Source organism: Cetorhinus maximus, chromosome 9 (genome assembly GCF_964194155.1).
Source record: "Cetorhinus maximus chromosome 9, sCetMax3.hap1.1, whole genome shotgun sequence".
NCBI lineage: Eukaryota > Metazoa > Chordata > Chondrichthyes > Lamniformes > Cetorhinidae > Cetorhinus > Cetorhinus maximus.
In genome coordinates this window covers 100320276-100335400 of record NC_135887.1, presented here as the reverse complement: position 1 = coordinate 100335400, position 15125 = coordinate 100320276, and the positions used below count along the sequence as shown (strand labels likewise).

Genomic DNA, 15125 nt, shown 5'->3' with positions numbered 1-15125 from the left:
TAGATTTACCAGATTGATAACTGGACTTCAAGGGTAAATTATAAGGAAAGATTACACAAAACTAGGGTTGCATTCCCTGAAATTTAAAGAGTTGAAGGGGGTGATTTGATTGAAGTATTTAAAGGGGAACAGATAGGGGAGAGAGAAGACAGAAGAAGAAAAAAGAAAAATTATTTTCACTGCTTGGAGAGTATAGGACTGGAGGCCTAGTCTAAAAGTTAGACCCAGGCCTTTCAGGAGTGAAATTAGGAAACACTTCTACACTCAAGAGGTGGTAGATGTTTTGAACTCTCTTCTGCAAACAGAAATTGATACATCAATTTTTAATTTAAAATCTGAGATTAATAAATGTATTAACCAAGGATATTAAGAAATATGGGACAAAGGCAGGCATATGGAATTAGGTCATAAATTAGCCATTTCATCGAATGGTAGAACAGGCTCACGTAGCTAATTAGCCCGGTCCAGTTCCTATGCTAAGAGTCTTGAAACCCACCCAGTGCCAAACAAAGCCCCATTCCACCCTTTACTGATGCCAACTTTGTTCAGCAGAAGCTTGAAGATTTACCATTTACAAACATGGGGTTGAGAGACAGACACAGCTACATGAGTGAGGAATATAACCCTATAGTTAGGCAACAAGAGCCAAATGACAGGGGATAGTCGTGGAAAACAAAGCAGAGTCCCCAACTTAAGTTCAAAATTTGTTTTCCAATATATGTAAATGGTGAACATTATGCAAGTTCACGGTTGAAAGTAACCTAAAACTTGAAATATTCAAATTGAGAAGTATAAGAAAACATTTCAAAGCAGAAGAATACAGAACCTGTTAATGGACAGGGGGAATAATAAATTGAAGGGAGACAAAAAAAAATTATGTCAAGGGAAAATAACTTCTAAAGTTAGCTAGAAAACTAAACAGTATTTTGGTTAACTGAAACAAATTACTTCCTCTGAACCAAATTGAGTGAAGTTGACAGGTAGCAAAAAGAATCATGTCCACATGAAAATTTACTTCAGTTCTTCTCTTGCTCCAAGAAAAAACAATGACTTATATTGAATGAAATTCCCCCCTTTTAAGTTCACTAGCAACTCCACTCAAAACAGAAAATGGCCCAACAGTATGGGGTTTTATGATATAAAAGTCTCCCTCCTCCCCATAATTGTGCTAAATGCAATTTAATTGTTCAAGCAAAGGACAATCTGACAGCATGAGAGTAAAAAAGTCACTTATTTCACAATGACTTAATTCTAAAAAGCAATTTAATTTGATTATGGAATCAAAAATGCACTGGATGAATGTATCCCAACTTCCCAATGAATTAACAGACAATAAAGAAATCTCCATTGCATGACAGATGCTGCTTATATTGAACTAAACAAAAACAATTGCTATTGCACATCCCAGAACAATTCCGCAACCCTGGTTGTAGAGAACTTGGGATATTATGTAGATTCAGCCAAACTCGTAGGGGAGGAGTGGAAAGATGAATAGCAGAAACTAATGATGAACTACAGTATACTCCATTTGGTAATAGGACATCTAATTACAAGTTAGAAGATTTTGTCTTGCAAGGTATATCTACAATTTTAAAAAACCCATTAAACATTAAACTCATCCATTATATAAAAAAAAAAATTACAGCAATAGAATTCATTCCAATGAAGTATTCAATGCCCGGAGGTCTCAAATGAATAAATGAATCATCAAGCCTACTTTTTAAAAAATGCACAAACAGTGAAAATGTATAAAACTGAGTTCACTGTTTCAAGTAGTTGTAGACCAAGAAATATTTATCCTTTCAGTGATTTGGCTTTTTGACAAAATGATATCAAATACTTTTTTTAAAAATAGATGTCTACCACTGGAGACAAAAGGATGTAAATACAGGTGAAAGGACCTGAGACAAACTTTAAATTCCAGCTGTTAGTGTGCACTTTACCAATCTCTTTTAATAGCCTGAAGTGGTGTTTCTGCCCCTGCTGCAGGTTCAGAATCCTTTTTTGCGCTACAACAAGGCTTAAAAAGACGAGGATCAATCAGCACCTCACCAAAACGGCCCTTGTAGATAATGCCACAGCAAACCTTTTGCCTGTATTATAGAAGAAAATAAAAATGAAACATTTACAGCTTGAACAGGATAGACTTTTATGTTTGAATTCCAACTTGCCTAACTTGTTCATTTGACTAACCAGGTGCAGACTTGCACTGTAATGTTCAGCAGTCACCAATCTCAAGTAACTGCATGTTGAAATAAATCCATTTTTACTTCTCGGAGATGGATACTGGTTTTAAAAGTAAAAAGTAACAGCATTGTTTTTGCTTGTTTGTTAATCATGCCACTTAATTTACATGTATTTTTGTCAAGCTACCAAGTAATAAGTAACTCAACATGATTTTATGTTTCTATGCCACAACAGTTTCACTTAGAAATTCAGTTAAAGCATCGCAGGTGCATCACTCTATATTGTGTTAATATCCTTGGAACCATGTGCTTGACAGTTTGCTGATCAGACCATGGCACATTGTACTTACTGACATCGATTGCAAAACTGAAGTGCGCTCACATGAAATATCACTTGCTCGCTGCTAAGGTTTTCTGTAGAGGCATTTACCATGTACATACATACTAGTTTCAGAAGGACTTGTATACACTGCTTGATTTACTTACAATATAATGGAAACGTGTTCATGGGAGTAGGTGCAAAAGAGAAACATAGAAAATAAATGCCTGTGTGTTTATACACAGACACGCAAGCTTTGGCTAGCGAGAAGATGGACTTCGCTTTTCATTGCATCAATGACTTGAAACCACTGCAGTGCTGCAAGCATACTTCAACCACCCCAAACTAAATCAGGTTATTTTGTTTGGCGTCTCTTAAATAAAATACAATTGTAAACACTGAATTCTGACAACGTACCATTTAAGCACTCAAAAAAGATTAACCCAAGCCCATGCAGCATTTATTTGAATTCCAATGCTAGATTTGAATTCATATTCTTTTTAACTCAAGCACTTTTGTTAGTTTAGAGTGTATCAAGGGATCTGAGGTTGAGGTGCAGATCAGCCAAGAGCCAACAGAATGGCATTACAGGATCAAGGGTTTGAATGACTAATTTCTGTTCCTGCAGGTCATTTTGAAAATCCTGGGTAAGCTGTAAATTCTGCTAGAGGCCAATATCCTTGTATCACAGGAAATCCAAATATTGATTAGTATGTTACCAGAAACAATTGTTGACTATCAATATATATTTTCAAGTATATTTCTGAGGTCTGAAGGACTAAATAAAATGTTAGCATTAACAACATTGCAGGGGAGAAAAACTATATTTTGATTTGGCATTTTCCCTCTGCTGCTTCCCCCTACTCCACCTGGCAGACAGCTCTCTTTAGCTGATTGCAAAAAGAGGACAATTGTCATCATATTACTCAAGGCAAATTTTCACACAGAATATTCCTAACACCATAGAGGCCACCAAAAATTTTAATCTAAAAGACCTGAAGCACAAGTTATTATTTTGACTGATCATTCCATGCAGTACACTATAGATGTGTAACAGATGAAAACATTTAATTAAACAAAGAGGTTTCTTCAAAAACAAATTTGTCATCATTATTGGAAAGGTATGACAAGTCATATATTTTTAAATAAATTGCATGCCAAGATGACCAAATCAAAAAGCTCACCTCTTCCAATAAGTCAGATCAAGGAATGAGAAGACTGGTTGTAAGGAAAGACTTTTCTGTGTTTCCGTATCTGAACCTTCATCCGATTGGTTGCTGTAGCTGGGTGACTGGGAAGGGGAAATACTAGATGTTGTGCTGTGTGCATCCGAATCTGTACAACAAAGGACAAAGAAATAAATTTGATGCTACCAGAGTTTACAAATGTAGGTCACATAAAAAGTACCAGCAAAAAACAAAATAAATACCAAAGGATAAATTAAATATTGCAAGATATCCAGGAGGGCTTAAGTGAAAACTGTGCAGTCGAAGATGCACATTTCAGTCATTGTTTACTTTGTCAACATATCTGGGTGCGAACATATTTTATGCATTATCGCAATCTACATTCGGAAACAAGATTTCCTTGAAGGAAGGAAGGTACAAAAGAAATAAAAATCTCATTTTTAATATAAAGTTGGTTAAGGGATGGAAAAGAAAGTGTAGTGGAATATCAGTTATTCCTCAAGTCTCTCAATGTCCAGGTTACAGAAATAGCCAAAGATCAAGACAGACATAATTTCCACAGGTGATCACAGACAATCTTCAAGCAAACTGAGGACTCAGTGTATATCCCCATTAAATTTTAAACTGTAACCACCCCCCAAAAGAATTATTTTTTAAAATGGCCAATTATAAAGCAGATGCTATAGGAGGTTTACAATTCACTGCACATCACGCTATATGACTGTTTTGACACAGAAGAATTGCAGGAGAGGGGAGAACCCGGAGACAGACAGTAGCACCTAAAAGAAAGGAGGAAATGGAGGACCCAGAGCTATCCAGTCCAGTCCAATCCGTGGCCCCAGAGCAGGACGACTGTGGTGAGAAAATTCAAAGTGTGATGTCACAGGGAAACAGATAGTTGATTGGTTGGTGAGTATTTTTCTTATTTATCTTTCAAACCTCAGGTAATTTTTGTAATTGTGAGGCTTTGTTAGTAGTAGTAAGGCTTACTTATAGTAACGAAGCTTATTAGGTTGGCTGGTGAGTATTTCCTATTTATCTTAACTAGGGAATTTCAATCAAGGTAAGTAGAACATTTATTGAAATAATAAGAAAATAAACACTGGCAGGACTAGAGACACAGGCAAGGATTTTCCCCTCGGTGATTTGGGGCCGGGGCCCGCTTGCCAAGGAGAAAATAACGTGGGATGACGCCTTAATTGGCCCGTCCATTCAAAATGGCGGCGGGCCCTGTTTCGGTGGTGGGGGTCGGCTGTCCGCACGCCATCCAAGGGCAAAATTCTGCCCATAATGTAAAATTTAATCAGTAAAATAATTAATTAAATGCTATAAAGATGATAGGACAGGTGATGTCTGGCAGTTGCAGAATGTGGGAGCTCTTGGACACCAGTGCGATCCGAGGCAAACACATCTGTAGTGTCTGTGGCTGGTGGAACTTCAGCGCAAGAGTCATTGAACTGGGGGCGGAGCTGCAGACACTGCAACACATCAGGGAGGGAGAGTGACTTGGACACTTTTGTTCCAGGAGGTGGTCATACCCCTTAGGATAGGGTCGTCTGATTTGGTCCATGATTAGGGACAGGAGGGTGTGACTGTGAGTGAGGCAGGTATGGGGATCGAGAAGGTAGAAATGAAGGAGCGTTAGCCCTTGCAATTGTCAGACAGGTTCAAGGTTCAAGCAGCCTGTATGGATGAAAGTAGGGGCTGCAGGGTGAATGAGCGAACTGACCATGGCACCGTGGTACAGGAAGCCATTCAAGCAAGGGGAGTTAATAGGAATGTAGTGGTAGTAGGGGACAGTATAGTCAGAGGGATAGACAGTTCTTTGCAGCCGAGAATGAGAGTCCCGAAAGCTGTGTTGCTAACCCGGTGCCAGGGTTCATGACATCTGCTCTGGGCTGGAAAGGAACTTGCAGTGGGTGGCGGGGCAGGGGGGTTGATGATTCAGTTGTCGTGATCGACATTAAGTACCAATGACATAGGTAGGACAAGGAAAGATGTTCTACTTACAGAGTATAAGCAACTAAGGGCTAAATTAAAAAGCAGAAGCTCAAATGTAATAATCTTTGGATTATTACCTGACCCGCAAGCAAATTAGAGTAAGGTAAATAAGATTAGAGAGTTAAATGTGTGGTTCAAAGATTGGTGTGGGAGAAATGGGTTTTGATTCATGGGGCACTGCGACCAGTGCTGGGGTAAGTGGGAGCTGTACCATTGGGACGGTCTTCACCTGAACCATGCTGGCAGTGGTGTTCTGGTGAGTCGTATAACTAGAGTGGTATAGAACATGTGAATATATGAATTAGGAGCAGGAGTAGGCCATGCAGCCCCTCAAGTCTGCTCCACCATTTTGGCTAATCTATTGTGACCGCAATGCCACTATCCTGCCTACCCCTGATACCCTTTGATTCCGTAGTTAGTCAAGAATCTATCTACCTCTGCCTTAAAAATACTCAATGACCCTGCCTTTACCATTCCCATTTTTCCCTCGTCGGGTGGGCTTGGCGGGGGCGGGCGGGAAGCTGACCGCAGCCTGCGATCAGGGCCAGACCGCAATTTTACGCTGGCAGGCCAATTAATGCCCACCTAGCATGAAACGCATGCGGCAGGGTGAGGGGGGAGAAGGGCAAGAGTACAAGTTCATGCATGCGCACACTGGAAAAGCTCCCTGAGGCACAGAGCTGCCTCGGGGAGCTGAAGATATATAAACAAAAATAAAGATTTTTAAGGGTGTTAAAAATACATGTCCACTCATGTGACTCTGACACATGAGCAGGGACATATTATTAATGAAAAATTAAAGTTTTTAATGTTATTTTTAATAGCTGTTGGAAACCTCATCCCACCCGTGGATGAGGTTTCCTAAAAAATGCAAAGGCTGCTTAGCCTTTTCACCTGCCCGCCAACCATAAGGTTCGACAGGCAGCGAAAAATGTATTTCAATTACATTTTTAATGGCCTTAATAGGCCTTTAAATGGTCGGCGGGCACGCTGCCCGCTGACCGAAATACCACACAAGTGTGCGATGACATCGGGACGCTCGCCCAACATCATCGCGCATCACTTTACACTCGAGCGGGTCGGGCATGCGCGCGCCCACTCTGTGAAAAATCCTGCCCCTGGAGTGGGCTTTAAATTATATAGTGAGGGAGAAGGATCAAGTCAAGGAAGATGTGATAAAATATTTAGAGAAGGCAATGCAAGAGAGCAAGGTAGCAATAAGGGAAATGATAGCCTGAGGGTGGCAGGAAGGGACAGAGCGTACAAACGTAAGAGTATGCCAGCAGATAAGGCTAGAGATTGCGAAAATAATAAGCTGACAGAATTGGAGTAAATAGGAATGAACTACTTGCCATTATGGAGACATGGCTGCAGGGTGACCAGGGCTGGGTACTGAATGTTCAAGGGTGTTCAACATTTAGGAAGGATAGGCAAAAGGGAAAATAAGGCAGATAGAGCTGTTAATAAAGGATGAGATTAATACATTAGTGAGAGGATCTTAGATCGGAAGATTAAGATGTAGAATCAGTTTGAAGAAAAAAACAGCAAGGGGCAGCAAACATTGCCAGGAGTTGTTTATATAGGCCACCAAACAGTAGTGGTAATGTAGGCACAGTATAAATCAGGGTATTAGAGGTGCACCTAACAAGGGTATACAGTACTCATGATGGACGTCAATCTACATATAGGCTGGGTGAGCCTAATTAGCACTAATGCTGATCTATTGTGGCCGCAATGCATACAAAATGGTTTTCTAGAACAGTATGTTGAGGAACCAACTAGAGGACGAGCTATTTTAGATCTAGTATTGTCAATGAGAAAGGGTAAATTAATAATCTCATTGTAAAGGGACCTCTAGGGAAGAGTGACCATAATTTGAAAGAATTTTGCATTAAGTTTGAAAGTGATGTAGTACAATCCGAAGCTAGGGTTTTAAATCTAAACAAAGGAAACAATGAAGGCATAAGAGACAAACTGGCTGTGGGAGATTGTGAAACCACAGTAAAAAGTACAACAGGAGTCAGGCACTGGCTAGCATTTAAAGAATTAATACATGGTTTACAGCAAATTTACATTCCTTTGAGGCACAAAAACCCAGGAGGAAAGGTGATCCAACCTTGGCTAATAAGAGAAGTTAAAGCTAGTTTTAGATCAAAGGAAAAGGCTTACAAAGTTGCCAAAGGAAGTAGGAAGCCTGAGGATTGGGAGAAATTGAGGATACAGAAAAGGAGGACCAAGAAACTGATAAAGAAAGAGAAAATTGAACATGAAAGTAAACTAGCGAGAAACATAATAACAGACTGTAAAAGCTTCTATAAGTTTGTAAAAAGGAAAAGATTAGCAAAGACAAATGTGGACCCACTACAGGCAGAGGCAGGAGAATTTACAATGGGGAATAAGGAAATGGCAGAGAAACTAAACAATTACTTTGTGTCTGCCTTCACGGAGGAAGATACAAAAAAACCTCCCAGGAATACCAGAGAGCCAAGGGACTAGTGAGAATGAGGAACTGAAAGAAATTAGTATCAGTAAAATAGTAGTACTGGAGAATTTAATGCGACTGAAATTTGATAAATTCCCTGGACCTGGATGCATTAGTGGTCATCTTCCAAAACTCTACAGATTCTTGAAAGGTTCCTGCAGATTGGAAGGTAGCAAATGTTACCCCACTATTTAAGAAAGGAGGGAGAGAGAAAACAGGGAACTATAGACCCGTTAACCTGACATGGGTCGAGCGTGAAATGCAAGAATCCATTATAAAGGATGTGATAACTGTGCACTTAGAAAATAATGGCGGGATTAGCCAGAGTCAACATGGATATATGAAAGGGAAGTCATGTTTGGCAAACCTTTTAAGGGTTTATTAAGGATGTAACTAGAAGGATAGATAAGGGAGAAATAGTGAATGTTGTGCATTTGGATTTTCAGAAAGCTTATAATAAAGGTCCCACACAGGAGGCTAGTCGGCAAAACTAGAGCACATGGGATTGGGATATATTGACATTGTTACTAGCATGGATTAAGAATTGGTTAATGGATAGAAAACAGAGTAGGAGTAAACAGGTCATTCTCAGGTTGGCAGCCTGTGGATAGTGGGGTATTGGATGTGGGGACCAAATATATTGGGGAGATTTTTCTCCCCGTCGCGCGGGCTGGGCGGGAGTCGGCACGGGCGGGCATGCACACAGTCAGTCGTTGCCCACAATCGGCTGCACACTACCATTTTATGTGGGCGAGCCAATAAAGGCCCCTCCAGAGTGACACGGACCTGGAAGCGCTCAGCGCTCCCTGTGCGGGCGGGGGGGAGAAGGGAGAGTCAGGGCCTGTGCTCTTTCACGCACGCGTACGAAAGAGGGCAAAAATCTCCCTGAGGCACAGAGCTGCCTCAGGGAGTTTAATTTCATTGTGAAAAACTGAAAATGAGATTTTTTAAAATTATTTGGACATGTCCCCTCATGCAAGAGTGTCAAATGAGCTGGGACATGTCTATGAATTTTATTTAAAAATTTTATTAAAGTTATAAAACCTTCATGGAACCTCATCCCGCCCATGGATGAGATTCCATGAAAAATGCAAAGGCCGCATGGGCTCTTCACCTACCCGCCAACCTTAAGGTTGGATGGCAGCCCTGTTGATGAGTGCAATTGGTATTTAAATGCCCTTAACAGGCCTTTTGACAGCTTAGCGGGCGCGCAGCCGACTCCGGTGCATGCCCGCTGAAGATCGGAGTGAAGCACGGTGACGTCGGGACACACGCTCGACGTCACCACACGTCATTTTACGCGTCGGCAAGCGGGGCCCGCCCTCGCACACTGACCAGATGATTCAGGCCATTATTTCTAAGTTTGCTGATGACATAAAATTAGGTAGGAATGTGAGTTGTGAACTGCATGCAAAGCAATTTCAAGGGGTTTTAGATAGGCTTAGTGAATGGGTAAGAACATGGCAGGTGGAATGTAATGTGGGAAAATGTGTAATTATCCATTTTGGAAAGAGAAACAGGAATAGATTATTTCTTAAATAGAGAGAGATTCGGAAGTGCTGATGTCAAAAAGGACCTGGGCGTCCTTGTTCATTGGTCACTGAAAGCTAACATACAGGTGCAGCAAGCAATTAGAAAGGCAAATGATACGTTGGCCCTAATTGGAAGAGGATTTAAGTACAGGAGTAAAGATGTCTTGCTGAAATCATATAGAGCCTTGGTGAGATCGCACCTAGAGTACTGTGTACTATTTTGTTCTCCTTTTTTAAGGAAGGATATAGCTGCCATAGAGGGGGTGCAACAAAGATTCACCAAACTAATGCCTGGGATGGCAGGACTGCCCTATGAGGAGAGACTGAGGAGACTGGACCTGTATTCTCTCGAGTTTTGAAGAATGAGAGGTGATCTCATTGATAGATACAAAATTCTTGCAGGGCATGGCAGAGTAGATGCAGGAAGGGTGTTACCTCTGGTTGGGGGAGTCTAGAACCAGGGGACACAGTCTCAGAATAAGAGGCAAGCCATTTATGACTGAGATGAGGAGGAATTTCTTCACTCAAGAGGGCGATGAGTCTTTGGAATTCTCTACCCCAGAGGGCTGGGGAGACTCAATCATTGAGTATATTCAAGAAGAAATCTATAGGTTTCTAGATATTAAAGATATAATGGGATATGGGGATAGTGAGGGATAATGGTATTGAGATAGAAGATCAGCCATGATCTAGTTGAATGGCAGAGCAGGTTGGAAGGATTGAATGGTCTACCTTTGCTCCTATTTCCTATTTCCCTAAGTGTCACTGTTTTTTTAAACACAAGGCTCCAGCAGCCATCTAAGGCAGATTTACACAGAAAATTTAGGATTGAGATGAGGAAAAATTTCTTCACTCGGAGGGTGGTCAACGTGTGAAATTCTCTACCACAGATGGCTGTGGAGGCCGGGTCACTGAGTATATTCAAGGAAGAAATTGATAAATTTTTGGATACTAGGGGCATCAAGGGGTATGGAGAGAAAGCAGGAATATGGCATTGAGATAGAGGATCAGCCATGATCATACTGAATGGCTGAACAAGCTCAAAGGGCTGAATGGCCTACTCATGCTCCTAGTTTCTATGTTTTTTTCTATCTTTTTTTTCTAAATTCTGCATGTGAATAAATCCTTTAAGAGACAGAGGAATGGACATACATACAGTCTTATTTCAAATACAACATTGTTAATTGGTAACTCAAAGTCACACATTATCTTCCAAAACACTCAAATTAGGCTGGAGTGGGGGAAAGAAAGGGGATATGACACTCAAAGCACTCACAAGCATCTAATTAGCTGCAAAAAGCCTTACTCTGTCTTTTTAGCTTTTGCTGGAGTCTCCTCAATTTGCTTTTCTTTTTGCCATCACTGCCAGATCTAATTTTCTTAGGTTTCACAAGCGTTTTAAGACCTGGACCAGCTCGTGCGTCAACCACCTGAGATGGGAACAAAAAATCCTTGTTTCCTTCTAAGTGTCTCAATTGTAGATATTAAGTAAATTGATTAGGTGCTGCTTCAAATAGGTTAAATAAAAGTAAATTTTCCAATTAAATGCTAGTGGTAATCACAGAAATGTTTAATTACACAATTCACTTTACTAATAACATGTAGATGCATTAAGCTTTCCTACTATTAGATAGGATAGCTTTTGTTTTGCAACCCATAGGACAGCATACACAAATCACAGGGTCATAGGACACAAGCATGAACATCAGTGCACTCACACAGCATCACAGTACTATTGCAAGACTACTCTCCTGCAATTTATAGTGCCTTGGTGCTTTTTTGGCCCAGGCAGCTCTCTTCAACCATATTAAAATGAAAATCTATTTAATTGAAGTTATCTAGTTCCTGGTGAGTCAAACACCAAAGTGTATTGAATTCCACCATAAATGAGGGGCTGTTTCAAATCCAAATGCCCTGACCAAGATACTCATTGTCATAACCACTAAAGTACACATATAGGGTAAAGCACATGGCAGTTTATAGGCATGAAATATTCTTCATAATCAAAATTCTACTAATGAACTAAATTTGATTTTTAAAAAATGTAGGACCAAAAAAGAAAATCTTCTCATTGTCCTAAAAAGCATTTTCCAACTCACAATGGTCAATTAATGCCCCACATAAAAACAACTGGGAAAGGTGTGGAAGTTATGCATACTGAATACTCCTGATGTACAGAAATGAGCTCCTCTTCATTTATGTAAGACAGCAAATTGCACAAGGAGAATATACCATACTCCTGCACAAGGAGAATATACCATAATCCAAGTCAAGTGCTTGGACACTTGTTAATACAGAGATTCTTTTAGGTGTTTGATAGGAGCACTTCCATTGTCATGTTTAATTGGCTCATACTTACATGACTCCAGTTCTTTTTCGATCCCGCAGGAAGTTTCTTCCATCTCTTCACCAAAAGAACACATGCATTACAGATATCACCTGCACGTGACTCTATCAAACTGTATGAAAGAAAAGAAATAGATTTCAATTTGCACACTTGGTGCTGACTTTTAAGAACCACATTATATATTAAGTAAGGGAACCACTTTAATCTGGTGCAGTTGTTTTTGGTACTCATTTTTAAAAGTTAAAACAGATTAGTTGAATGAAATTAAATACAATCAATTTAAAAATAATGAACTTCCAACACCTGTTCCATCATTACAATGAACAATTCTGCAGCATCTAACACACATTCTACACTTAAGGTTTTATTGTCTGAAATGTCCCAAATTGATCAGTTATTCTAACCCTTTAACAGCCCTTTGAAAGTTCATGTCAAAATATATTTCTGAACACATCCCAACTCTCAATGTTCACTAATGACTTCACCCAGTTAAATGTTATCCCACAATATAGCCTCCTGCACAAAGGAAAACAATCAAATCCCAAACATAGTTGCGTGTCAAGAGTGGTGTACATGAAATAAAAACCCTGGTTGAACCCTGATAAAACATCCAACTCCAGCATTTGGTTGATGTGTTGTCATTCAATATATTATACTGTAGATTCTCCCAGAATGCTAACAATTTTCATTTTCACTTGTTTTACAAAGGTGTGTTGAACCACTAGATAGTTCTTGTACTATTCTGAACTTGTTTCAATTATGTGGCACACAGAACTTACAATTTCATTGTCATGCTTGAAAGTTGCTCAGTTAGATTGGAAGTCATTACTGTAACCGTTCCTAATAAACTACCTCCTATCCAGTTGAGTCTCTCTATACTGAAGCACCCTCAAAGCCCATGCGAAGTGGATTTCTGTTCCCAGTTATCTATTAACCATTCCCACAACTTGGCTGTCAGCAATAGCATTACAATGGCCCCGGCACAAAACAGGTTTTCGCTCAATTCCTATGAAAAATCCACTCGTCTGAAAATGGTATTGTATCTTGGTTTCGCATTGTTCATTTGATGACTTTTATTTAGGTTAATTTGAATCAGGTCTGAAAAACGTTAACTCCCCTATCCGCTTCTTCACTGAATTTTTATTGGCGACTATTCACATCTATTTGAAGTGTCTTGATTATTGGAGATTTTTTTACGCTGCGATTTTTTTCGGTTAGATTTCAGTCCTGCCCATTTTAATAATAACTGTTAATTCCCCCATTCACACGTTTCCGATTATGAATGGCTCACTCCTTGGGCAGTTAGTGTTGAAAGCCTAACATGTCATAAATATGAGGAAATTGGTCAGAAGAATGCAGACTTTTTTTTTATAAATGCCCACGATGTTTTATTTCTACAACGACAATAAGGAAGTGGGACTCGAGGACTCACTAGCAAAAGCACTTCCGCAACTGGCGACTAAATGCAATGTGGGTGATCGAGGGGGGAGGAGTTGGGAGGGGGCTGTTGAAGGGAGAGAGGGAGGAAAAAGAGAAACATCGATCGTCTCTTACCCAAAACAAAGTTTAAAGCATTCCTCATATCGTCTGCTGTCAGTGAAGCGAGAGCTGGAAGATTTGGTCTTGCAAATACAACAGCCTTCCAAGCTCCGATAGATTTTAGATTTATGAAAACCGAACATCGTCTTTCGCCGCCTGTCAAAATCTCCGCTCTATTAAAAAAAAAATCAATGTCAACCTATTGATTCGGCTTTTCATAAAAAGTAGCTGCATTAAGACTGCCCCCACAATCAGTATACACATTTAGTGTTCCCAAGTTTTACTATAATCATGTTAATTAGAGGTTTTTAGACAACTGTTTAGTGCAATTATTTACGTACAACACTGATTTTAAGTTCCAGGTCAGTGTGCGAAATCAGATTTCCTAACAGTTCACTATATGATTCATCAACAGTCAAAGGCAGTAGATTTTAGCCAATGACCCCCCCCCCCCCGCCCCTACTCCAGCTTGTGAGCGACCAAAAGAATTCCCGACACTTTTATTTTGCAAATGGGAACATCACCACAATGAGAAAAGGCACATTTAGTTCGTCCCAATAAACAAACCCTGCGACATCACATGCTCCGTGAAAACTGACCTATTTTTTGCACAATGTGTCCTGATAGCAACAGCCAGACACAACAAAACAGCCGACAACTCTATCACAAAGACATCTTGTTTGATCCAGATGAATGTGCGAGGCCGGAACTAAAATTCGCCTTTTATTCTGAGCGCCCTTACCGACAATAACAATCACCGTTATCTAACAATGGTACCGAGCACATTGGCTGGGATAAGGCTTGATCTTGTGCCATCGTGTTACTCGCCTCAATGCAGTCGGAACAAGGGCCACACACGTTTGCGCTCGCTCTCCATTGAGTGTGGCGTGCCCTTCCCCTCCCAGAAAAATCACCGAAAAACGATATTTCTTGAAAGCCAGCTATACAGTCGGATTATATTAATACCCGGGAGGAAAAGGGACGCACTTAAATCTTTTCTGTACCTGCGGTCTCGGGTCATAAAATAGCACCAGCACGTTGCGACGGGCGGATTTGAAACAATAAACTTTAGACTTGAGCAAACGCAAACCGACTTGGCAAAGAGCGGACAGAAGCCGATAGATCTGAAGTTAGTTCTGCCGATGGGACAGTGTGGATGTCCGCCACAATGTAACGCGTGCGGATATCCGAGTGTCTGCAACGCAACAGCCTGGAAACTGAAAGTTGTGGCGTTCACTGTAGACACATTGTAGACTTTCTGTGAAATAGCAGCATTTCCCTTCGCTCGGCTCCCCTCCCCCTCATATTCAGCGGGTCGTCAACGCCATCACTGCGGAGACCACTCGGCACAGCAATTTTTTTTATTTGAAAAAAAACGAATATACCGCCTGCGACTACTCTGTAAATCCACTTCTCACATTCACTCCCCCAAATACTTAGTTAAAAAAATACATACATGCAATTTATGATTTTCCTCTCGCTGTCATTGCTTTGTATCCAAGACGCTGCAGTGCAGTGACCCACAAAAATGG

At 40.4% G+C, this 15125-nt stretch overlaps 1 protein-coding gene across 1 annotated transcript; it reads right to left on the bottom strand.

Moving 5' to 3' along the window:
• Positions 1-485: 485 nt before the first annotated feature.
• sinhcafl (SIN3-HDAC complex associated factor, like) lies at positions 486-14888 on the bottom strand. The gene is made up of 6 exons (XM_078549196.1): positions 14598-14888; positions 13609-13766; positions 12067-12166; positions 11014-11137; positions 3690-3840; positions 486-2093 (listed from the first exon to the last, which is right to left on the bottom strand). The coding sequence occupies exons 2-6, from the start codon at positions 13734-13736 to the stop codon at positions 1940-1942; spliced, it is 657 nt and encodes a 218-aa protein (XP_078405322.1). The 5' UTR covers positions 13737-13766; positions 14598-14888; the 3' UTR covers positions 486-1939.
• Positions 14889-15125: the final 237 nt, after the last annotated feature.